The 25,111-nt window shown below is 41.3% G+C and overlaps 2 protein-coding genes and 1 non-coding gene across 6 annotated transcripts in view; 1 reads left to right on the top strand and 2 right to left on the bottom strand.

Moving 5' to 3' along the window:
- Positions 1-437: 437 nt before the first annotated feature.
- The window catches only part of ECD (ecdysoneless cell cycle regulator), a 59,374-nt gene continuing 34,700 nt past the window's right edge, over positions 438-25,111 (bottom strand). The window contains exon 15 of one of the 2 annotated variants that reach the window (XM_063709729.1): positions 438-1,675. In XM_063709729.1, coding sequence (XP_063565799.1) covers positions 1,638-1,675 — 38 coding nt within the window. In that variant the 3' untranslated portion in view covers positions 438-1,637. Of the gene's footprint in view, positions 1,676-21,689; positions 22,096-25,111 lie in introns of those variants that run through there. The other variant, XM_055353493.2, reaches the window with a different exon arrangement.
- Positions 2,031-23,525, top strand: NUDT13 (nudix hydrolase 13). 3 transcript variants are annotated; one of them, XM_031015181.3, is made up of 9 exons: positions 2,031-2,223; positions 6,019-6,110; positions 11,666-11,805; positions 13,795-13,929; positions 15,829-15,935; positions 16,733-16,858; positions 17,013-17,124; positions 18,302-18,456; positions 22,406-23,525. In XM_031015181.3, the coding sequence occupies exons 2-9, from the start codon at positions 6,028-6,030 to the stop codon at positions 22,604-22,606; spliced, it is 1,059 nt and encodes a 352-aa protein (XP_030871041.1). In that variant the 5' UTR covers positions 2,031-2,223; positions 6,019-6,027; the 3' UTR covers positions 22,607-23,525. The 3 variants fall into 3 exon arrangements, with proteins under 3 accessions (XP_030871041.1, XP_063565801.1, XP_063565802.1); XM_063709731.1 differs by lacking the exon at positions 22,406-23,525 and having other exon boundaries at positions 2,112-2,223; positions 18,265-18,415; XM_063709732.1 differs by lacking the exons at positions 2,031-2,223; positions 6,019-6,110; positions 11,666-11,805; positions 15,829-15,935 and having other exon boundaries at positions 13,865-13,929.
- On the bottom strand, positions 17,706-17,833 carry LOC115936129 (small nucleolar RNA SNORA11). The gene has a single exon (XR_004071708.1). It is a non-coding gene; the product is annotated as a small nucleolar RNA SNORA11 (small nucleolar RNA).

Below are 25,111 nucleotides of genomic sequence, written 5' to 3'. Positions count from 1 at the left end.
AGGTATGCGACACCAGACCTGGCTTAATTTTGTATTTTTAGTAGGGTTTCACCACGTTGGCCAGGCTGGTCTAAAACTCCTGACCTCAAATGATGTGCCCACCTTGGGCTCCCAAAGTGCTGGGATTACAGGCATGAGCCACCATGCCCGGCCTACTCTGATCTCATCTCTGATCACCATGCTCTTTCCTAGCCTTTCCTCAAATGGCACACTCCCACCCCAGGGCCTTTGCGTATGCTTATTTTGCTCTGTCTACAAATCTCTTTCCATAGATATAAACTTGGTTTCTTCATCACCTTCTTCAGGGTCTTTGTTTAAATATTATCTTAACAATGAGGCTGACCATCCTATATAAAATAGCAAAATAATCCCTCTACTTACCTTGCTTTATTTTTCTTCTTAAGCTTTATAACCACGACACATTGTATATTTACTTGTTTGTTTCCCCTTCTAGAATGTAAGTTACATGAGGACAGAGATTTTCATGTTTTGTTCCCTGCTGTATCCTATCCCTATAACAGTCCTAGGCACATTGGGTACTCATTAAATACATGTTGAATGAGTGGACTTCTTCTCTTGGCTGGGTGCGGTGGCTCACGCCTGTAATCCCAGCACTTTGGAAGGCCGAGGCGAGTGGATCACTTGAGATCAGAAGTTTAAGACAGCCTGGTCAACATGGCGAAACCCTGGCTTTACTAAAAATACAAAAATTAGCCAGGCATGGTGGTGTGCACCTGTTATCCCAGCTGCTCGGGAGGCTGAGGCAGGAGAATCACTTGACTCCGGAGGAGGAGGTTTCAGTAAGCCAAGACTGTATGTACCACTGCTCTCCAACCTGAGCGACAGAGCAACTCCATCTCAAAAAAAAAAAAAAAAAAGTGTCTTCTCTCATAGGCAAGTAACTTTAGTAGTAAAACGAGAAGAGAGCAGCACCAAAGTAGCTCTGCTGAGAGGTGAAGCCAGCTGGACTTCCTGGGTGGAGTGGGCACTTGGTGAACTTTTTTGTCTAGTTAGAAAATTGTAAATGCACGAATCAGCACACTGTAAAAATGCACCAATCAGCACTCTGTGTCCAGCTAAAGGATTGTAAACACACCAATCAGCACTCTGTAAAAATGCACCAATCAGTGCTCTGTGTCTAGCTAAAGGATTGTAAACGCACCAATCAGCACTCTGTGTCTAGCTAAAGGATTGTAAATGCACCAATCAGCACTGTGTCTAGCTAAAGGATTGTAAACGCACCAATCAGCACTCTGTAAAAACGCACCAATCAGCACTCTGTGTCTAGCTAAAGGATTGTAAATGCACAAATCAGCACTCTGTCAAATGGACCAATCAGCACTCCATAAAATGGACCAATCAGTGCTCTGTAAAATGGACCATTCAGCAGGATGTGGGCAGGGACAAATAAGGGAATAAAAGCTGGCACCCCCGACAGCAGCGGCAACCTACTCGGGTCCCCTTCCACGCTGTGGAAGCTTTGTTCTCTCGCTCTTCACAATAAATCTTGCTGCTGCTCACTCTTTGGGTTCGTGCCACCTTTAAGAGCTATAACACTCACCGAAAGCTCCACGGCTTCATTCTTGAAGTCAGCAAGACCAAGAACCCACTGGAAGGAACCAACTCCGGACACACTGCTAGGAGACTGCTTCCAGTCGAATGGAATGCTCTTCCTCTGATCAAGAAATGAATCCTACCATAAGTTCAAACATATCTATACATACCTATACAGAGTCCCATCCTTTTAAATTGGAAGAACTTCATGAAATTTTAGAGCTAGTTCTAAAGTGTGCAGAGAGAGAACTAGAGATATACTAAGGTTAAAAGGTATTTGATTCCCACCCCTACTTCATCCTCTCCCCAGCCTCATAATACATGCCTTCTGTGTATGAGGGTGGACTTAATGACTTTATCTTTTTTTAATTAAAAAATGGATCTAATACTAACCTACTTTCTCCAAGGATACAGTAGTTCTCTTGGTAATAAGATCTTAGATGTTCATGCTTTTGACAATCATGGTTAACTTGCAGCTGGAGAACACAGCAGCATGCCTGGGAACTGAACTACAATTCCCAGAGTGCATCTCTAGGAGGATTCTGGGAAGTGTGGCAGAAGCAGCAATGGTCCCTCCAGGGAACGGAAGCCGTTGAATGTGAACATTTGGAGTTTCCTCTTTTGTGCTGATTCCTGAGGACTAGGAAGGTGCCCCAAAAAGAATTCAGAGTGAGTACAGTGAAACAGAAACCTGCTCAGCTTCTAAGTGCAGGAAGGACTTCACAGGGAGGCATGATCAGAACTTGAAAAAAGGTCGTGGTCACAGCATTTTAACATTTTAGCTTAATCTCTTCCTTTTTGCAGAAACCAGGGATATAACCATAGTTTTGCCTCATAACTGTGGAGCTACCTCAGTAACCACAGCTCATCATTTTCTGATACTTTTTTGGAGAGTCATTTAAAAATGGAACTTGCCAACTTCTCACATTGTGCCTTAATTGTTATTTTTTTTTAAAGGGGGGAAAATTATTTTTTAGAAAGCAAACTATAAAGCAGGTCAGTGAGACCTTCAAAGCTGTATTCCCGTGGTTCCTCAGTTTTCCATATTTCCCTGTCCCATGGAGGTCCACAGTCGTGGAGAAATGGACTCTAAAAACAGGCGGAGTATCACTCGGTCGCCCAGGCTGGAGTGCAGTGACATGATCTCCTCTCACTGCAAGCTCCGCCTCCTGGGTTCATGCCATTCTCCTGCCTCAGCCTCCCTAGTAGCTGGGACTACAGGCGCCCGCCACCACGCCCAGCCACTTTTTTTTTGTATTTTTAACAGAGACGGGGTTTCACCGTGTTAGCCAGGATGGTCTCAATCTCCTGACCTCGTGATCCGCCCACCTCGGCCTCCCAAAGTGCTGGGATTACAGACGTGAGCCACCGCGCCCGGCCTAAAAAAAGGTCTCTTAAATACTAGGACACCTGGCCTCTTCACAGTGGAAGTAACCACTAGATTCAAGATGGGCTTTTTTTGTTTTGTTTTGTTTTGTTTTGTTTTGTTTTGTGTTTTGAGACGGAGTCTCACTCTGTCGCCCAGGCTGGAGTGCAGTGGCGCGATCTCGGCTCACTACAAGATGGGCTTTTTTGTCACGCTGTAGTACTTTATAATCTTTCTTCTGGAAAGATGAACAGGATAAGAAAGGTGTGAATCATTTGCGTTGGGGAGTTCAAAGAAACTATTAATGTTAAAGCACCTTGCCTCATCATTTAGTAGTTGGGTAAGACTGCTATTACCTTTCATCTCTATCAAACATTGTACTTTTAAAAACATAAATAGCTCTGTGACCATCAGCTCATGAGTCAGCAGGCCATGATAATCTACAACTGGCTAAGGTTAATTTAGTAGCAGAAACTAGGCAAAACATCAGGCAGCAGTTCCCAAGGTCCAAGAAACTCACGAAATGAATTCCCTTTGGCTCACGGAATATGGTGAGGTGTTTTGGGGAACAGTGGCATGGAGGTAGCCTCATTAACCAGTTAGTCTCAGGAACTACTATTTTATTAGGCTTTTCTTTTGTCTTAAAAGGAATAAGTACACATGGCTAATTTTTTTTTTCAGTACAGAAAAATGAACAACATAAAAATTACAGGCACCTTTTTCAATGTTTGTCTTCATCCCACTCCCCCAAATTAGTCACTCTTTAACAGTTTGGTATGTATACTTCTAGTCATTTGAAAAATATAAATAAGGCCAGGGGCAGTGGCTCATGCCTGTAATCCCAGCACTTTGGGAGGCCCAGGCAGGCAGATCACCTGAGGACAGGAGTTCGAGACCAGTCTGACCAACATGGAGAAACCCCGTCTCTACTAAAAAAAATACAAAATTAGCTAGGCGTGGTGGCGTATGCCTGTAATCCCAACTACTCGAGAGGCTGAGGCAGGAGAATCGCTTGAACCCGGGAGGTGGAGGTTGCGGTGAGCCGAGATTGTGCCATTGCACTCCAGCCCGGGCAACAAGAGCGAAACTCCGTCTCAAAAAAAAAAGAAAGAAAAATATAATTAAATACATATAATTTATGTATATTGGTATGTCTGTGTCCTTTTCTTTATAAATAATTAGGTCATGTTAACCAACTGTTACCTGTTTTTTTCTCCAGCTTTATTAAGGTATAATATTAAGGTATTAAAGTATAATATATACTTTTTGACAAAAAAAGTATATATTTATAGTTTACAATGTGATGTTTTGATACAGGTATACATTGTGAAATGATTAAATCTAGCAAATTAATATATTCATCACCTCACTTTTTTTGTGTGTGTTGAGAATATTTAATATCTACTTTCTTAGTAATTTCCAAGTATATAATATATTATGAACTATAGTTACCATACAGCACAATAGATATCCAGAATTTATTCATCCTAACTGAAACTTTGTACACTTTGACTAGTATCACCTCCAATTCCTCGTTGCTTTTTTTGTTTACTTAATAATGTGTTCTAAGTCTCTCTCCCTGTTACTATATATATATATTTTTTTCACTGTTATATTATTTTCTATTCTTTTTCTTTTCTTTTTTTTTAAGACAACGTTTTGCTCTTGTTGCCCAGGCTGGAGTGCAATGGCACGATCTCGGCTCACTGCAACCTCCGCCTCCTAGGTTCAAGCGATTCTCCTGCCTCAGCCTCCCAAGTAGGCGGGATTACAAGCATGTGCCACCACGCCCAGCTAATTTTGTATTTTTAGTAGAGATGGGGTTTCTCCATGTTGGTGAGGCTGGTCTCGAACTCCTGACCTCGGGTGATCCGCCCGCCTCGGCCTCCCATGTGCTGGGATTACAGGCGTGAGCCACCGCACCCAGCCCTTCTATTTGTTCTTAAGTCGCGTATTAATCCATTTTATCATAATTTTCAGTTAACATTCTTGTACATATCCTTTCCTTCCTAGGGTAAATTCCTAAACATGGAATTGCTGAGGAAAAAGAGAGGCTTATTATTTGACACTTTAATAGATATTTCCAAATCAACCTGTAAAAATATCATACCAGTTTACAATCTGAGTGGTGTATGAGCCAGAAATAATGACTTTAAATACATTTTTTCTAGTATATCACACTAGTTTTGGGGTTATTAAAGTAGGAATAATACTTTTAATAATCTCCTAGAGTGCTTTGCAACCCACATATTGCATACTGCCTTCTGTGAAAGCTGGCTATATATTTGTTTTTTCTCTCCTGCTAGAGTTCCTTGAGGGCAGGGATTTTCATCTTTTACATTTTTGTGTTCTTTAAGGGACCCTGAATAAAGTCAGTACTCAATAAATACTTTGTTGAATGTCATTTGCTAAATATATTTTACCCATGGCTAGGACATAGATTGTAGCCAAAACTGTCCAAGAATTCATCATCAGTGATTCATAATTATACAACCAAGAAGTAGGACTAAATTTTAGATGTTCCTCGGTCATTTAGTGTCAAAGCTGGCTTTCCTCAGACACAGTGAAAAGGGTGGTTGGTTATTTAACTGTAATGAATTCTTGACTTTTTTTACTGCCAATGTGAGAGGTACTTTTCATGGGGAATAAAATACTGATATACAATTTAAAGGGACCATCTTGGCCAGAATGGATTATTTAGTTACAGATTTTTTTTCTTTCCCAATGAGCGACAAAAAAATAGAAAATATCTTGGATCCATGTGAATTTGCATAGCTGCCTTCTGAAAAAATTTCCTAATGTTGTGACTTTATATATTCTTATCTACAGGATTCCTTCTACTTCATTCTTACTCTAAGTGGGTAGAACAGGTTTCAGTTTTCTAGATTATGAAAGAAGTACTGAAATGTTGAGATCCCATAGCTATTTAGGGGTAGAAATGCAATTTAGAAACAAGATCACCTGACTCCTATTGTTTGTCTTTCCTTAATATTACAGAGTGATCCCATTCTGGCTTAAAGTATAACCCTCTTGGCAATTCATTACTTTAAATTTCATATTATGACTTTTTTTAAAACTCCTTTTTTTTTTTTTTTAAGGACCTGACAATGTCCCTGTATTGTGGAATAGCTTGCAGGAGAAAATTTTTTTGGTGCTATAGGCTGCTGTCAACCTATGTTACTAAGATACGGTGAGTTTTAGCCAACTTGAGCTTTGATTATTCTGTTTGGCCCATTAAACTATTGTGATATTATGATTTTATATATATATTTAGGTTTATGATTATTATATATACATTATATATTACTATATTTGTGTGTGTATATGTGTATGTGTGTATATATATATTCATATATATATATATTCATCCATGGTTTCTGGCTCATAACTCCTATGGCCCTTATTACAGTCTTTTGTTATAATGTGGGGCACTTTAGACCTCAGGGGCAGGACTCAGGAAACAAAATCTCTTTTATCTTCTCCTGTCCTCCTTTTACCTGCCCACGGCAGGACTCTAATCTGATTGTGGGTCCAAAGACCCTCATTCCAGAGAGGGTTGTGCCCCATACTCCAGAGGAAGGAAGGCTGCACAGAGAGGCCAAGGAGAACCTGAACAGACAGGCATTGCTGGGTTTCCGGTCAGTCTATTAGTATGAAATCATAACCATTTTGTCCAATCAGATTTCTTCATGGTTGTCAATCATGCCTATGTAATGAAGCCACCATAAAAACCCAAAAGGACAGGGTTCAGAGAGCCTCTGGATAGCTGAACACATGGAAGTTCCTGGAGGGTGGTGCACCCAGGGAGGCATGGAAGCTCTGCACCCTTCCCCCACATACCTGACCTAAATGCATCTCTTCATTTGTATCCTTCGTAATATCCTATATAATAAACCAGTAAACATCAAGAAATATATATTTTTATTTTTTTAGAGATGGAGTCTCACTCTGTCACTCAGGCTGAAGTGCAGTGGTACAATCTTGGCTCAATGAAGCCTTGATCTCCTGGGGTCAAGCGATCCTCCCACCTCAAACCCCCAAGTAGCTGGGACTACAGGCATATGCCACCATGCCTGGCTAATTTTTATATTTTTGTGTAGAGACAGGGTTTTGCCATGTTGTCCATGCTGGTCTGAACTCGTGAGCTCTGGCAATCCACCTGCCTTGACCTCCCAAAGTGTTGGGATTACAGGCGTAAGTCACCAAACCTGGCCGAAAAATTTTAAACAAACTAAATATCCAATAATATCTAAAATATCTCACACACTTGAATATAAGTTCTATTAAGATCAGACTTTGTCTTTCCACTGTGGTACCCCTACTTCATAAAACAGTGCCTGGCACATGGTAGGCACTAAAGTACTGTTGAATGAATGAACAGTAAGGGAGAAATTAAGTAAATTAAGGTACTATAATAGAATAATAAACATGTTAAAATTATATTGTTCTATTCCTGTCACTTCAGATGAAAAAAACTGTATTGAATAATATTTCATGAAGTTTCCTATAAATAAAGTAGATAACCCCACCCCCTTCCCCCAAGAACTAAACTTCAGTGAAAGGTAGAGTAGGAAAACAAAATCTACAATAGCACATGAAGATGATAAAGACTTTTTTGTCTTAGCCTAGGGAAATTAGAAATCTGTGAATTTGAAATCACTAGCCTGCTTTCATACAGTTTTGGGGGTTAAATTTATACCATCTATGTGGTGTGGTTCTAGAACCCTTAACCTAAGAAATAATTTTTTTTTCTTTTTTTTCTTTTTGAGACAGGATCTTGCTCTGTCACGCAGGCTGGAGTGCAGTGGTATGATCATAGCTCACTGCAGCCTCAACCTCCCAGGCTGAATCAATTCTCCCACCAAGTAGCTAGGATCACATGCGTAGCTACTTGTACACCACCATGCCTGGCTAATTTTTTTTTATTGTTTGTAAGGTAGGGTCTTGCTATGTTGCCCAGGCTGGTCTCAAACTCCTGGGCTCAAGCAATCCTCCTGCCTTTACCTCCCAAAGTGCTGGGATTATAGGCATGAGCCACTATGCCCAGCCTAATAAGTGAATTTAAGTAGTAATATTGGACTGAAAATACCCCTGGGGCATCATGTGAATACAAATATAAAACTCCTTAGGAAGTATACACTCACAACCAGTGATTCCTACATATAAAGCCCTATCAAGCTCCAAAATTTAGAGGCATATAAAGGCTGGGTGCAGTGGCTCATGCCTGTAATCCCAGCACTTTGGGAAGCCAAGGCGGGCAGATCACTCGAGGTCAGGAGTTCGAGACCAGCTTGGCCAGCATGGTGAAGCCGTCTCTATTAAAAATACAAAAATTAGCCAGGAATGGTGGCGTGCACCTGTAGTCACAGCTACTCAGGAGGCTGAGGTGGGAGAGTCGCTTGAACCTGGGAGGTGGAAGTTGCAATAAGCCGAGATCGTGTCATTGCACTCTAGCCTGCATGATAGAGTGAGACCCTGTCTCAAAGAAAAAAAATTAGAAGCACATAAGCATATAATCCTACATGAACAAGAGTGAACAAACAACAAAATTGTGATACTTGTTTCAGATATTGTTGGACATTTAGGTTGCGTGTACTCCTTTAACAGACTACAAGAATTTTTTTTTTTTGAGATGGAGTCTTGCTCTGTTGCCAGGCTGGACTGCAGTGGCGTGATCTCAGCTCACTGCAACCTCCACCTCATGGGTTGAAGTGATTCTCCTTCCTCAGCCTCCTGAGTAGCTGGGACTACAGGCACACGCCACCACGCCCAGCTAATTTTTGTATTTTTAGTTGATATGGGGTTTCACCATGTTGGCCAGGATGGTCTGGATCTCTTGACCTTGTGATCCACCCACCTCAACCTCCCAAAGTGCTGGGATTACAGGAGTACGCCACCACGCCTGGCCAAGAATATTAACATAATTATTAAATAGAGTCGAAAATTTAAGTATGTTAAAGTGATTAAATAAATCTATTTAAGAATGAATAAAAATAATGAGGCCAGGCATGGTAGCTCACACCTGTAATCCCAGCACTTTGGGAGGCTGAGACGGGCGGATCACCTGAGGTCAGGAGTTCGAGACCAGCCTGGCCAACATGGCAAAACCCCATCTCTATTAAAAATACAAAAATTAGCCAGGTGTGGTGGCGGGCACCTGTAATCCCAGCTACTTGGGAAGCTGAGGCAAGAGAATCACTTGGACCCGGGAGGCAGAGGTTACAGTGAGCCAAGATCGTGCCACTGCACTGGCTGGAAAACAAGAGTGAAACTCAGTCTCAAAAAAAAAAAGAAAAGAATAAAAGTCTATCAATAAAGAATATGATGTGAAAATGTTTACATATGTTTAAGAAAAAAGGCTACAAATTAGTAGGTTTGATGGATTCTAAATATACTTATATATGTATTGATGTATAATAGTAATCGCTTAGAGAATTCCAAAGTGTAAACAGTGATTATCCCTGAGTGGTGGGATTTTGATGATTTTCTTTTCAAAAAATTGACAATTGTATATTCTGATTATTAAAGATTGACTATTTTTTACTGTTAAAATAAGGAAAAAGTTTGTTTTAAAATAATCTAAATATTTTCAACTTTGATAATCATAGCAATTTCTATGCTATTATAACTGAAAAGGGAAAATACATTTTTAAAAATAAGAGTTCCCAATCCAGAGGAGTGTAAGGAACTTTTGGATCTCAATTCCAGTTCCAGTGAGGCCCTGGGTCTAAGACCTTAACCTGGGTGTTTTTGTAGGTGTTTTGCTTTTTAGGGTCATTAGGGCAAGTACAGGTTGTACCACTCTTTCTGTTCTTTTACGAAGGCAGCAGTGTTTGTTCTATTGTTTATATTTGGTAACTTCTGAGTGACACGTCTCTCCTTTGACATGCATTGAGTCTTTGCCCCAGGAGGCTACAGTGACTCATAAGTTTAAAAATATCACCATTCTTAAAAGATCAGGTTTCTTTTGTCTTCTGTTTATAAAGAGCTCATCGTAACCCCTTTTATCACAGTCAAGAGTAGGTTCTGAAAGATACCACTGGGGTGCATTTGTCTTTTTGCTTTTTATTTTCATGTTGAGCAAACTCTGCCTACTGGTATTACATGAGTTCTCAGATCCCACAGGAAATGTCTGCAAACTATTTTTCCCACTTGACAAAAGAAGCCAGTTTTTACCTGAGCATCTGTTTTAGGGCTTTTGACAGGCAAAAAATGGCTAATCCCAAGGCCCCAGGGGAGTCTGCATTCTGTCCCTGCTGATCACAAGGATTTGAAGGGAGAGACTCAGCCCACCCTTAATGAAGGTACTGGAAAAGCCTGGTACTTACCCCATTACTATTGCCTGTTTTTGAGAAACCAAGAATAGGAGGATGTTCCCTTTTTCCACATTTTCATTTTGGCTACTGAAAATACTGTGGCTGGGTGTGGTGGCACACACCTGTAATCCCAGCACTTTGGGAGGCCGAGGGCAGATCACTTGAGGTCAGGAGTTCGAAACCAGCCTGGCCAACATGATGAAACCCCGTCTCTACTAAAATACAGAAATTAGCTGGGCATGGTGGGGCATGCCTGTAATCCCAGGTACTCTGGAGGCTGAGGCACGAGAATTGCCTGAACCTGGGAGGCAGAAGCTGCAGTCAGCCGAGATCATGCCACTGCACTCCAGCCTGGGTGACAGAGTGAGACTCCGTCTCAAAACAAAAAGAAAGAAGGAAAATGAAAATACTATCCTTATTAAATAGGTTAAGTATAGGTTTCATCAATGCTCCCTTTGTTTTCTTTTCTTTTTTTGAGACGGAGTCTCGCTCTGTCATCCAGGCTGGAGTGCAGTGGCGTGATCTCTGCTTACTGCAACCTTTGCCTCCCAGGTTCAAGCGATTCTTCGGCCTCAGCCTCCTGAGTAGCTGGGACTACAGGCGCGTGCCACCATGCCCAGCTAATTTTTGTATTTTTAGTAGAGACAGGGTTTCACCATATTGGCCAGGCTGGTCTCGAACTCCTGACCTCGTGATCCACCTGCCTCAGCCTCCCAAAGTGCTAGGATTTCAGGCGTGAGCTACCACGCCCGGCCAGGTGCTCCCTTTGCTAGAGATAAGGAGTTAATGGTATCTACTTTGGGATCTAGATGTCTGAAGTAAGGGTACATTGAAGGTAAAATTTGTTCTTTATCTTCCCTAGACTGAATGAGGGTCACTGAAGATACAGTGTTTACTCTTTGTCTGCTGTGAAAAAGTCTGTTCCCATCTCTAGGTATTTTGTGGTTGATGTTTTATCACTGTACTTGTTTTCCTTTCACTCCACTGCATGTAAATTCTTGCCTCACAGTGTAATATTGGCAGAGTACCTTGAAGTTCAATTCAGTAAATATTTATTACCCTTGAAGTTCAATTCAATAAATATTTATTGAATCGAGCCATTCAATATGCTAACTACAGAAATACAGAGCTGAGTAAAGCATACCTTCCCCTTAAGGAGATCATAGTCTCTCAGAGGAGACAGACAAATGAACAAATAAACCAATAGTGCAACCACAGAAGTATGGGTGAGGTACACAGTAAGACAAAGGAGGGAATGAATGATTATCTATAGCCACCTCAAACCCTTTTTGGAGCAAATTAGGTTGTAAATAAATAAAGGGAAATAACCATGGTAAGAGAGGGATGCAGCGACAGCATTCTCAAAGATGAATGCTATACAGGTAACTAAGGGTGGTTTTGTAATGGTTTGATTATTTCCCAAATACAGGTATTTATTTGAACTGAAGGAAGATGATGATGCATGTAAAAAAGCCCAGCAAACAGGAGCGTTTTACCTCTTTCATAGTCTGGCTCCTCTGCTTCAGACTTCAGCACATCAATACCTGGCCCCCCGGCATAGCCTGTTAGGTAAGTCCAGAGTGGACCAGTGGCGTTGACCAGCCTGTGGCCACTAAGCAGAATTCAGCCCATAATGAATTCTAAGAAAGATCCTTGAACTTTGGAGTCTAGATTTTTCAGAAAGCTTTTGAGTCTCATGCTTGTATAACTGCTTCTGCCAACTAATAATTTATTGTATGAACTCTAGTTGTCCAGTCAAATATTATTTGGTGATGAAATGAACCACTAATGCCTTAAACCAGGGGTTGGTAAAACTGCTGCCCAAATTGTATCTGCTACCTGTTCTGTAAATTAATTTTTATTGGAACATAGACGTACTCATTCATTGACATATTGTCTATGGCTACTTTTGCACTACAATGCAGAGTTGTGACAGAGACTGTATGATTCACAAAGCCTAAAATATTTAGTATCTCTTTCCAGAAAAAGTTTGCCAGTCTTTGCCTTAGAGCAGTGAATTCCAGCCTCCACAGAGGTATACAGTTATGCTAATTCAGAGTTCCATCATGGCCGGGCGCGGTGGCTCACGCCTGTAATCCCAGCACTTTGGGAGGCCGAGGAGGGCAGATCACGAGGTCAAGAGATCGAGACCAACCTGGCTAACATGGTGAAACCCGTCTCTACTAAAAATACAAAAAAATTAGCCGGGCGTGGTGGCGGGTGCCTGTAGTCCCAGCTACTCGGGAGGCTGAGGTAGGAGAATGGCGTCAACCCAGGAGGCGGAGCTTGCAGTGAGCCGAGATCACGCCACTGCACCCCAGTGTGGGTGACAGAGCGAGACTCCATCTCAAAAAAAAAAAAAAAAGTTCCATCATAACTTCATTTTTACTAGAAGGGTCAAGATTAAAAGTGAATTAAAATGAATTTGCTTTTAGAACCCTTTTAGCATATTTAACTAAAGATATCTAAGCCATTGGGGTTTGTCAGTCAAAATGCAAACTTTGGCTGGGTTGGGTGGCTCATGCCTGTAATCCCAGCATTTTGGGAGGCTGAGGTGGGTGGATTGCTTGAGCCCAGGAGTTCAAAACCAGCCTGGGCAACATAGTGAGACCCCGTCTCTACCCAAGAACAAAAAATTAGTTGAGCCTGGTGGTGTCTCAAAGACAGAAAACAAAATGTGAACTTTCAGTTTTATATGAGTCACTATATACTAACTTCTGTATTGCCAGTGAATTTCTCCCATAGGTCAGAAGTTGGAGTACTTGGGTAGGTAGTTTCTAGCACTGCAGAAGAATCTGAGGACTCCATCAGAAGGCACTAAACATTATTTAGAGATTTAGCAATGTTTATGTTGTATTATGAACAAATAAATATGAGTCCTTCATGAACAAGTGTATAGGATTTCTCCCTACACATCACTCATCTCTTAGAGATTGGCATCTCAGATGAGTATTTTACTCTCATCCACAAAAGTAGCACATTCTGGAGGTTAATTATAGAACTGGATTGGTCTTTACCTGCAGCCTTGAACTCCTTGGCTCAAGAGATCCTCCCATCTCTGCCTCCCGAGTTTTTGGGACTACAGGTGTGCACTTCACTGCACCCAGCTGATTTTATTTTTTGTAGAGACAGGGTCTTGCTGTGTTGCCCAGGCTGGTCCCAAACTCCTGGCCTCAAGCGATTCTCCCTGCCCCCCAGCCTTGGTCTGTACCATTTTAAGTGTGATACTTATTTTTTTTTTCAATGACTTAATAAGTTAACTATCATGCATCTTACTAACTAGGGGATATTTTCCTTTCATGATACAGTCATAGAGTAATACAATGTTATACAAGAATTCCTTCTTTGGTCTGAAGTCCTCAGATTGCTAATGAGAAAACAGGCCTGGAGAGGTTAAATGGTTAGACCAAGGTTACATAGCTAATTAGCTGCAGTTGGAAGCCAAGTATACCCGCTTTAAGCTGAAGTAGATGATTTTCTGTGAGTCTAATATGGCTGTAGTGATTTAATAGAAACCCTTGTGTTTTGCTTTTCTCCCTTCCCCTTTCTGTTTCTTAGAGTTGGAAAGGCTCCTGGGTAAATTTGGACAGGATGCACAAAGAATAGAAGATTCTGTGCTGATTGGATGCTCTGAGCAGCAGGAAGCATGGTTTGCTCTGGATCTAGGTCTGGATAGCTCCTTTTCCATAAGTGGTACATGACATTATTCCTAACGGGTACTTCCCAGTGGTCTTCAGAATTTGGGATTTCACATAATGGTAAAATTTAAAGGAAAATTTGGGGAATACAAAAGGTTATCAACTTTCTATTTTTTAAAAAAGGACATTAAAAAGTGTCATCTGCTATCATCGTCATTTAAATGACAATAAAGGACATTTTAATGCCTTCTAAGTTAGGTGATGGGTACATGAATGTTTATGGTATTAGTCTCTGTACCATTATACATTTTATTTATTTATTTTATCTTATTTTATTGAGACAATGTCTTGCTGTTGCCCAGGCTGGAGTGCAGTGGTACAATCACAGCTCACTGCAGCCTTGACCTCCTGGGCTCAAGTGACCCTCCCACCTCAGCCTCCTGAGTAGCTGGGACCATGGGCATGTACTACCATGCCCAGCTAATTTTTAATTTTTTTTTTTTTAATAGAGATGGGGGTCTCCTTATGTTGCCCAGGCTGGTCTCAAACTCCTGGGCACAAGCAATCCTCCCTCCTTGGCCTCCCAAAGTGCTAAGATTATAGGTATGAGCCACCACACCTGGCCTATACATTTTGTATATTTCTTTTTTTTTTTTGAGGTGGAGTTTCACTCTTGTTGCCCAGGCTGGAGTGCAATGGCGCGATCTCGGCTCGCCACAACCTTCGCCTCCCAGGTTCAAGCGATTCTCCTGCCTCAGCCTCCCTATTAGCTGAGATTACAGGCACGTGCCACCATGCCCGGCTAGTTTTGTATTTTTAGTAGAGATGGGGTTTCTCCATGTTGGTCAGGCTGGTCTCGAACTCCTGACCTCAGGTGATCCGCCTGCCTCAGCCTCCCAAAGTGCTGGGATTACAGGCATGAGCCACCAAGCCCGGTCACATTTTGTATATTTCAATATTTCATAAGAAATGTTAAAAAACTTATAACATCATTCTAATTTCTTTTTTGAATACAAGTGAATAAAAATGTTTCCATATAGCTCTGGGTCCACAGACCTGCCATTGGGAACCACTTTGCTATTGGCTCATGGCTCCTGTCAGGCTTTCCTTCTGTCTTTAATGGTCTAGGTGTAAATGTAGTGATGCTGGGATGAGGTTCAGATAGGAGCCATGAGGTCCCACTTCATCTCTTTTCCAAGGATAAGCTAATGCAAATGTTCTTGTTGCCCCGAGGAAGATCTTGAGAAACACTATGTGCTAATGTTTCCCAAACTGGCCTGAATATAAGAATCACCTGGTGCTTGTTAAAACAAAAATAGAGATTGCTGGGCCTCACTCCATGCCAGCTGCTTTAGAATCTCCAGGTAGGGGCTTGAGAATCTTGCTTTTTAAAAAAATTTTATGTATATATTTATTTATTTTGAGATGGAGTTTTGCTGTCACCCAGGCTGGAATGCAATGGTGCGATCGGTCCACTGCAACCTCTGCCTCCTGGGTTCAGGCGATTCTCCTGCCTCAGCCTCCTGAGTAGCTGGGATTACAGGCTCCCACCACCAAGCCCGGCTAATTTTTGTGTTTTTAATACAGACAGGGTTTCACCATGTTGGCCAGGCTGGTCTCGAACTCCTGACCTCAAGTGATTCACCCGCCTCGGCCTCCCAAAGTGCCGTGCCTGGCCTTTTTTAAATTTTAGAGATGGGGTCTCACTGGAGTGCAGTGGCTATTCACAGGTAAGATCAAAGCGCACTGTATGTAGCCTGGAACTCCTAATGGCCTCAAGCCATCCTCCTGCTTCAGTCTCCTGAGTAGCTGGGACTACAGGCACACGCCTCCACACCCAGCTGAATCTTACGAGGCAAGTTTGGGAAACACTATTTTAACAGGATAGACTGGAGAGAGGCCCTGAGGCAAAGTTTGTCATTGTTTAATTTCATTATCTTTTCTAATTTTCTAGCCTCCTTACACAAACCTGAAATGGAGACAGAGCTCAAGGGGTCTTTCATTGAGCTGAGAAAGGCACTCTTTCAACTCAATGCAAGGGATGCCTCCTTGCTGTCCACGGTAGATTCTGATTTCTCATTCTGTAGGAAATTTAGTAGAGCAGTAAGTGTGGGCAAATCCATGTGTATGCACAAGGCTAGAGTGACGTCTGATTTCTTCTTTTGCAGATTATAGTCCTTTCTACAAACACTGGCAGGACAATGTGCTGTAGGAAGATTGCTTATTCTTCCTTCTTCTGCCCTTGTTTTTGGCAGAACCACTGTCAAGATCATTGTCTCCTAAAGACATGCAGATCTATGGCAATAGGATCTGTCAGCCTCATAAACATTTTTAATGACCCACATAGCATGACATATACAGTATCATGTGCTCCCTAAGAGAAATTACTTTACATTGCTTTAATGACTTGCCCTCACAGCTTTAGATTTCACTTGCTAAAGTATTTTGATTGTGCATTTAATTTAAAAAGAAACCTCTAAACATTTTTTTAGTTGCAAAAAATTCCAACTTTACCAGGGAGAAGAACATTTTGGGGTGTTCAACTGTACTGGGAATGTTTTATTTTTAAGCTGGTTAGTGAATACATGGGTGTTCATTTTATTACCTCATATACTTCATATGTTTTAAATAATAATACATTTAAAAATATGCTTTCTTTTATTCAGATTTCTGATGCTAGAGGAATATGTTCAGTTAGTTTACTTGTCCTGAAATTTAAACAGTAACCATTTAAATTACGTGAGCTGTAAAGAGATTGGCATTTCTCTGTGAGTTGTTCCAGACACTAGGCCCAGTGCTGTTAAAGATGAGCCCCGCATTCTCTCCAAATGACACCAGGCCCATCATTGTGTTCCTAGGCTCAAGCTCTTCTCCGCTGGCATGATGCTCATCAGTTCTGCAGCAGAAGTGGGCAGCCCACCAAGAAGAACGTGGCTGGCAGCAAGCGTGTGTGCCCTTCCAATAATATCATCTATTATCCACAGGTAAGTATTGCTGTAAGAGGACAGTAATCCAAGAAGACTGTGCGCTGCTTTGTCCTGGGGAAGGAAGCCTGTGCAATTCCTTAATTATACATTGCTTTAGCTCATTGGCAGGGCCCAAAGTGCCAGCATCTCAGTTTCCATTCCCCTTTCCTAGATGGCTCCTGTGGTGATCACGCTGGTGTCAGATGGGACCCGATGCCTGCTTGCCCGCCAAAGCTCCTTTCCCAAGGGAATGTATTCTGCCTTGGCAGGTTTTTGTGATATAGGTGAGGAGTTTAGGGGATATACAGGTGACACTGGAAGATATACAATCTTACTAATACAATCTTCTCCGTCTTGTTGCTATAGAGCTTGAATTCCCAAGCACATTCTTTTCTATCATGTCAAGAAAACTGCTTTCTGGCATCATATATATATATATATATATATATATATATATATATATATAATTTTTTCCTTTCCTTTTTTTTGAGATGGAGTCTCACCCTGTTGCTCAGGCTGGAGTGCAGTGGCGCAATCATGGCTCATTACAGCCTCAACCTTCTGGGCTCAAGCAATCCTCCCACCTCAGCCTCCTGAATAGCTAGGACTACAGGCGCAGGCTACCATGCCCGGCTAATTTTTAAAATTTTTTGTAGAGACAGGGTCTCGTCGTGTTGCCTAGGCCAGTCCTGAACTCCTGGCTTCAAGTGACCTACTTGCCTTGACCTCCTAAAGTGTTGGGATTACAGGTGTGAGCCACACTATTTTTTTAAGCAAATTTTCAAACATAGGAGATTGTTGAAAGAATTATACAGTGAACACCCATACACCCACTACCCAGATTCTATAATTTTTTTCCCTCTTCACATGTAGGCATTTGTTTGTAGGGAGGCCACAAGCTTTGTGCCTCTCATCACATTGACCCCAGATTCCTGTTGGGTGTGTTATAAACAGAGGAGCCATTCTTTAGGCCCCCTGCTCTGAGCACACCCCTAGATTCCATGAATTTTTACTACACTTACTTTATCACAAAGCTGTCCATCTATCCATTAATTAATCTATCTTATTTTTTGATGCATAGATTGAAGATATTAGTACACTTCTTCCTATTTCAGCATGCATAACATTTGCTAGAATTCAGTATTTATTTACAGGTTGGTTTTTTTCTCTAGTCTATTGGGGTCAAATTTGCAAATGGTGAAAAGTGGAATTTTATGAAAGCTGAGGGCAGTAGTCCCTCCTACTGTCACCCTTACTTTAGACCTAGCAGACTTAAGCACTGTGGTTCAACACACAGCTCTGGACCTGATTCTTATTGTTGGAATGACTCAGTGTTTTAGGACACTCCCAAGAGCATTTCATTGAAACTTTGGAGCCAGTGTTGTGCACCTTTCTCAAATGGGCTGTCTGTATCACCCTTCTAGCTACAGGGCTGTCCTGAATTAATCTGAGTGCTTGTAGGTGAAAGTGTGGAAGAGACCATCCGTCGAGAAGTTGCAGAAGAGGTGGGATTGGAGGTGGAAAGCCTGAAGTACTATGCATCCCAGCATTGGCCCTTCCCTAGTGGCTCACTCATGATTGCTTGCCATGCAACTGTGAAACCAGGGCAGACAGAAGTAAGTTCTCATGTTCCCTTATGCTGTGATATTTCTTTTGCTTCATCCAACCTGCTCATCAGCAAGTACTTATTAAGCACTTGTCTAGTCCAGCATCATCTAGATTACATAAACATGTGTAAAATATGATTTAGGGCTGAGCACGGTGGCTCATGCCTGTAATCCCAACACTTTGGGAGGCTGACGTGGGCGGATCACTTGAGGTCAGGAGTTCAAGACCAGCCTGGCCAACATGGCAAAACTCCATCTCTACTAAAAATACAAAAATTAAGGCCGGGTGCGATGGCTCATGCCTGTAATCCCAGCACTTTGGGAGGCTGAGGTGGGTGGATCACGAGGTCAGGAGTTCAAGACCAGCCTGGCCAAGATAGTGAAACCTCATTTCAACTAAAAATACAAAAATTGGCTCGGCATGGTGGCAGGCGCCTGTAGTCCCAGCTATTTGGGAGGCTGAGGCAGGAGAATCGCTTGAACCTGGGAGGTGGAGGTTGCAGTGAGCTGAGGTCGTGCTACTGCACTCCAGCCTGGGCAACAGGGTGAGAATGCGTCTTGAAAATAAATTAATTAATTAATTTAATTAAATATGATTTATGCCCTCAAGGAATTTGCAACCTAGTAAAGGAAGCAAATAATCTCCATTCTCCCTTGCATATATGTCAATCACGAGACAATTTATTTTATTTTATTTATTTATTTTTTTTGAGACGGAGTCTTACTCTGTCGCCCAGCCTGGAGTGCAGTGGCGCGATCTCGGCTCACTGCAACCTCCGCCTCCTGGGTTCAAGTGATTCTCCTGCTTCAGCAGAGAAGTATATACCCTTGAAATTATCAAACCATCATCACTATCAATGCCATAAACTTATTCATCACCTACAAAAGTTTCCTTCCACCCCTTTTATTTTTCTCCCACCCCACTTTTTTTTTTTTTTATTTTGTGGTAAGAGCACTTGATGTGAGATCTATTCTCTTAGCAAATTTTTATGTGTATAATATAGTATTATTAATTGTAGACCTTATGGTGTACAGATCTTCAAAACTTATTTTGCATGACTGAAACCTTATACCCTTTGACCAGTGGCCACCCTCCCTTCAGCCCCTGGCATGCAACTTTTTCCATTTTCCCCTCCCTTCAGCCCCTGGCAACCATCATTCTACTCTCTGCTTCTGTAAGTTTGACTATTTTAGATTCCACATATAAGTGAGATCATGCAATATTTGCCTTTCTGTGTCTGGCTTATTTCACTTAGCATGTCCTTTGGGCCCATCTATCTTGTTGCAACTGCAGGATTTCCTTCCTTTTTAAGGCTGAATAATATTCTATTATAGTATATACCACATTTTCTTTATCCATTCATCCATTGTGAATACTGCAGTGAACATGGGAGTGCAGATATCTCTTCAAGATCTAGATTTCAATCCAGAAGTGGGATGCTAGATCAAAGGGTAATTCTATTTTTAATTTTTTGAGGAACCTCCATATTTTTTTCCATAGTAGGTGCACCAACTTACATTCCCCACAACAGTGTACATGGGTTCTCTTTTCTCTGCATCCTTACCAATACTTGCTGTCCGTTGTACTTTTTTAATGGTAGCCATTAAAGAAGGTATGAGTTAATAGTAGCCATCAAAGAAGGTATGAGGTTTTCATTTGCATTTCCCTGATGATTAGTGATGTTGAGCACCTTTTCACATACCTGTTGGCCATTTGAATACCTTCTTTGGAGAAATGTCTATTCAGATTCTTTGCCCATTTTTAAATTGGTTTATTTATTTTTTGGTATTAAGTTGTAGAAGTTCATTATATATTTTGGATATTAACTCCTTATTAGGTAGAGGGTCTGCAAATATTTTCTCCCATTCTGCAGGTTGTCTCTTCACTCTGTTGATTGATTCCCTGACTCTGCAGAAACTTTAGTTTGATAGAATCCCTACTTGTCTATCTTTGCTTTTCTTGCCTGTGCTTTGGTATCATATCTAAGAGACCATTGCCCAGTCTAATGTCTAGAAATTTATTCCTTTATGTTTTCTTCTAAGAATTTTATTGTTTCAGGTTTTATATTTAAGTCTTTAATCCATTTTAAGTTGGTTTTTGCATATGATGTAAGATAACGGTCCGATTTCATTCTTTTGCATGTGGATATCCAATTTTCCCAACACTGTTTATATAAGACAATTTACCTTTTATTGTCAGGAGTTAAGAGTATCTTACATATAGTAGGCGCACAATCAGGCATCATTTAATGACTAACTGCAGGATTGGTCTTATTGCTCAAGTCAGTCAGGATGCTGGGAACTAAAAATATAAAACTATAGGAACTTGTAGTTGAAAGAAACTTAAGACGTTGTCTTTTTTTTTTTTTTTTTTTGAGATGGAGTCTCATTCTTGTCACCCAGGCTGGAGTGCAGTGGCACGATCTCAGCTCACTGCAACCTTCGCCTCCCAGGTTCAAGCAATTCTCCTGCCTCAGCCTCCCGAGTGGCTGGGATTACAGGTGTCTGCCAGCATGCCCGGCTAATTTTTGTATTTTTATTAGAGATGGGGTTCCACCATGTTGGCCAGGCTGGTCTCGAACTCCTGACCTCAGGTGATCCTCCCACCTCGGCCTCCCAAAGTGTTGGGATTATGGGCATGAGCCACCACGCCCGGCTAGACATTGTCTTATCCAATCTCATCTTGCACTTCTCTAGCATCACTGACTGATGGTCTCTGCCTGCCAAAGTTTGCCTATTGTATGTTTTGGTTTTTATAGAATATCTAATCTATTTCAGCTTCCTTGGGATGAAGTTTGCATTACTTTGCTTCTTGCAAAGATGAGACTATGCTTTTGACTATCATTAACCCTTATCCTTTAAAAAAAAAAAAAAAAAGAGTGGCTGGGCACAGTGGCTCACGCCTGTAATCTCAACACTTTGGGAGGCCGAGGCAGGTGGATCACCTGAGGTCAGGAGTTCAAAAACATCCTGTCCAACATGGTGAAACCCCGTCTCTACTAAAAATACAAAGAAATTAGCCAGGTGTGGTGGCGGGTGCCTGTAATCCCAGCTACTCGGGAGGCTGAGGCAGGAGAATCATTTGAACCTGGGAGGGGAGGTTGCAGTGAGCCAAGATCACACCATTGCCCTCTAGCCTGGGTAAAAAGAGCAAAACTCCATCTCAAAAAAAAAAAAAGTAATATTTGTATGTTCTTTTTTAATTGAAAAATTTATACAATCAATAGAGACACAAGGAAAAATAGGTATTATTCATAATTTATTCTCAATGTTAACCACTCTTAACATTTTAGTATTTGTACTTCCAGGATTTATTTAATGTATCTTATCTTTTTTTTTTTTTTACTATGTTAGAAATATATTTAACTCGGCCGGGCACAGTGGCTCACACCTGTAATCCCAGCACTTTGGGAGGCCAAGGCGGGTGGATCACAAGATCAGGAGATCGAGACCATCCTGGCTAACACGGTGAAACCCCATCTCTACTAAAAAATACAAAAAATTAGCCAGGCATGGTGGCAGGCGCCTGTAGTCCCAGCTACTCAGGAGGCTGAGGCAGGAGAATGGCAGGAACCTGGGAGGTGGAGCTTGCATTGAGCCGAGATAGTGCCACTGCACTCCAGCCTGGGCAACAGAGACAGACTCCGTCTTAAAAAAAAAAAAAAAAAATTATATACATATACACACACACACACACACACACACACACACACACACACACACACACACACACACACACACACACACACACACACACATATATATAAAACTCTCATTTCTTAATTATGCCTCTTTTGCTTCTGGGCAGTATCTAGAACTGACTTTCACCTAACCTGAAGATCCCAGGTATTATCTTCTAAGATTGCTTAGTTCTAGAATCATTTTCTGACCTTTGGCCATAGTATTCTAAATTTCGTAGCTCCTGACCTTACATCCTTTTCTTCCTTATGTCTTTCAGATCCAGGTGAACTTGAGAGAATTAGAGACAGCTGCCTGGTTCAGTCATGATGAGGTAGCCACAGCCCTGAAGAGAAAGGGCCCCTATACTCAGCAACAGAATGGGACTTTCCCATTCTGGCTGCCCCCTAAGTTAGCCATCTCCCACCAACTGATTAAGGAGTGGGTGGAAAAACAGACCTGTTCTTCCCTGCCTGCTTAGCCCGGATCAAGTCACTTAGATCGCTCCTTGGTATTCCTGAGGGACAAACTAGAGATCAGTTGACAAAGGAGAAGTGACAAAAGACAAGCTGCAGAAGGACCTCAGAAGGGCAGAGCAAAGGGTGAGCCTACAGTAAGACACTTCTATCAGCAGTGTTAATGGAAGAAATTCCTACCAATGGGCAATCAAAAAAGCCAGTGTGAGAAGAAAACTGATGAGCTGTCAACTGTCAAAAATCGGGGGAAGGGGGAAGCATTAGTTTGGATGTAGGCCCTTGTTCAGTCATTTTCTCTAAGGCCTTGGAAGCAAACATCTTCTGGCATATGGCTTGTTAATGTTGTGTTTACACTAACTGCCAAAATGTGCCTGCTGTAAGTTTGGTTAAAACTTTTATCTTAGTATTGAAAATATATAGCAAGTTTTAAGTCATTACTGAGTTACTTGTTACCCTTACAGAATTAAGAAAAATAGCACAGTATGACATTTTAAAATTCATGTACAGGTGCATTCTAGTTACATGAACATGGTAGTTAAATAAAAGTCATAATTAAGTCATTATGACTCAGAGTACTTTATAATAAATCAGATGCCCTGAGGCTCTGTTGAGGAAGTAGAATCCCAATGGGACTCCAGACAGTAAATCTTTTTCGCTGTTTTCAGCTCTGTCACATGCTCAGTTTGTGACCCAGGGAAAAGACTATTGCTTTGCCATGCCTGTTTTCCTAAATAAAACAGTTGCTGGCATTTGCACATCCACAATGTGTTGATTAACAAAGGGATTGGTGGAGATAAACAGATGCCAAACCTGACCTATTTCTTAAACTTTATGGAATAAACTAAATTTAGGATTTCTCATCATTCATATATGATGCCATAAGGGAGAAGAGTTTATTTGGGGAAAATAAAAGAAATTTCCACACCTTTGTTCTGATGTCTTTTTCTGTCCTGTGAATTGAGAAAATTTTACAAGGTGAGAATTTGGGGGTAGGGGAAAGGATCCCTATTGGTGACAATTAAACATTTAAGTCCAGGTTTCAAGTCAGTGGAACAACTGAAGCAATGTGCAGGAGAAATGTTAGAGGTCTTGCTGAAAAGAGGAAATAATCATATCTTCAGAAGATTCTAGGGACTTATTTGTGATTAAAGACAAAAGCTCCAGAGACCCTAAGGTTATTTACATGTCAAAGTCCCATAGGACTAAGTCCCAAAGTCCCATAGCACTGAAGAGATTCTAAAACTAGAAAAGTTAAAGCACTGAATTTCCTTTTGATCTCAAAAGGTCATTGCTCTCTCCACTGCCAGCAAACCATCATTGCTTTGGGGAAATCAAAGTGCCTTCATCAGGAAATGTTGAGGGATAATATGTGATGGGACTTGATTGTCTTGTTAGATTGGCAGCTTGCCTTTACCTGGGCTGAACCCAGCATGCAGAAGGGAAAAGCACTCACAAAAGAGAGGTCCTGAGATTTCTTCATATCTTGCAGTTAGAAGAAAACAGTTCAGGGTCCATGTGTATTACCATCTCCCAATCTTTTCTATCTCTATGTGGGTGTGTTTGTGAGCGCATGTGTACACATCCCCAATCTGAAAATACTGACAGAAAGAGGAGTGTGCGGAATTCCTGGTTATGAGTTTCCCAAACTTACCATGGAGTAACTGTTTGTTTTTTGATTAATGTGTTTTTGGAAAAGAAAAGATGAGAGTGGCTAACAGCAGGAGCTGCAACATTGAACTTTGCTTCTCAGTAGTGAGTGGGAAAAGAGCTTTGCTGTAGAACCCCAAGGATATCTGAAAGCTGAGGCAGAAGAGAGCAGGCTTGGGATACTGAAAATGGCAGATAAATAAAAGAAACTTTGGTACAGGACCTACCTGACCTGAGAATATATACGTGGGCAATAAATTATGAAGGTGCTAAGGATAAATAGAACCCATCTGGGTCCATGATGCAGAATAGAAAAACAGGTAAAATCTTGTGAGCCTGGCTGAAAGTCAGTCAGCCGTGGCAACCAGAATAAAAAAAAATTTCATTTATATTTTTGCCTGTCTATCACCCTTTCTCTACCCAATATTTAATCCTCAATGAAGATAAATCTAATGTACCACAAGTGCGATGGGGGGAAACCTTTTTCTCACAGTTGAGCTGGGATGGCATTCTGGCCCCATTTTTAACATGAGAAATGTAGCTTCAAAACAAACAATAAAAATATATTTAAAATAATTATTTAAAATGTTAAAATGTTGCACAACATCATCTGATGTGTTACTTTAGTCAGTGTGTAACACTTATCCTCTTCCTTAGTTCATTTCAGTGAACACTAGGAAGACAAAGGATTGGAGTGGGATATGGTATATTTAGTTTTTATTTATTTATTTTTGAGACGGAGTTTCGCTCTTGTTGCTCAGGCTGGAGCGCAATGGCGCAATCTTGGCTCACTGCAACCTCCGGCTCCCAGGTTCAAGCTATTCTCCTGCCTCAGCCTCCCAAGTAGCTGGGATTATGGACAC

The sequence above is a fragment of the Gorilla gorilla genome, chromosome 8 (genome assembly GCF_029281585.2).
Source record: "Gorilla gorilla gorilla isolate KB3781 chromosome 8, NHGRI_mGorGor1-v2.1_pri, whole genome shotgun sequence".
Lineage (NCBI taxonomy): Eukaryota > Metazoa > Chordata > Mammalia > Primates > Hominidae > Gorilla > Gorilla gorilla.
The sequence above is the reverse complement of the archived record's forward strand: the minus strand, read 5'-3'. Positions and strand labels throughout refer to the sequence as shown.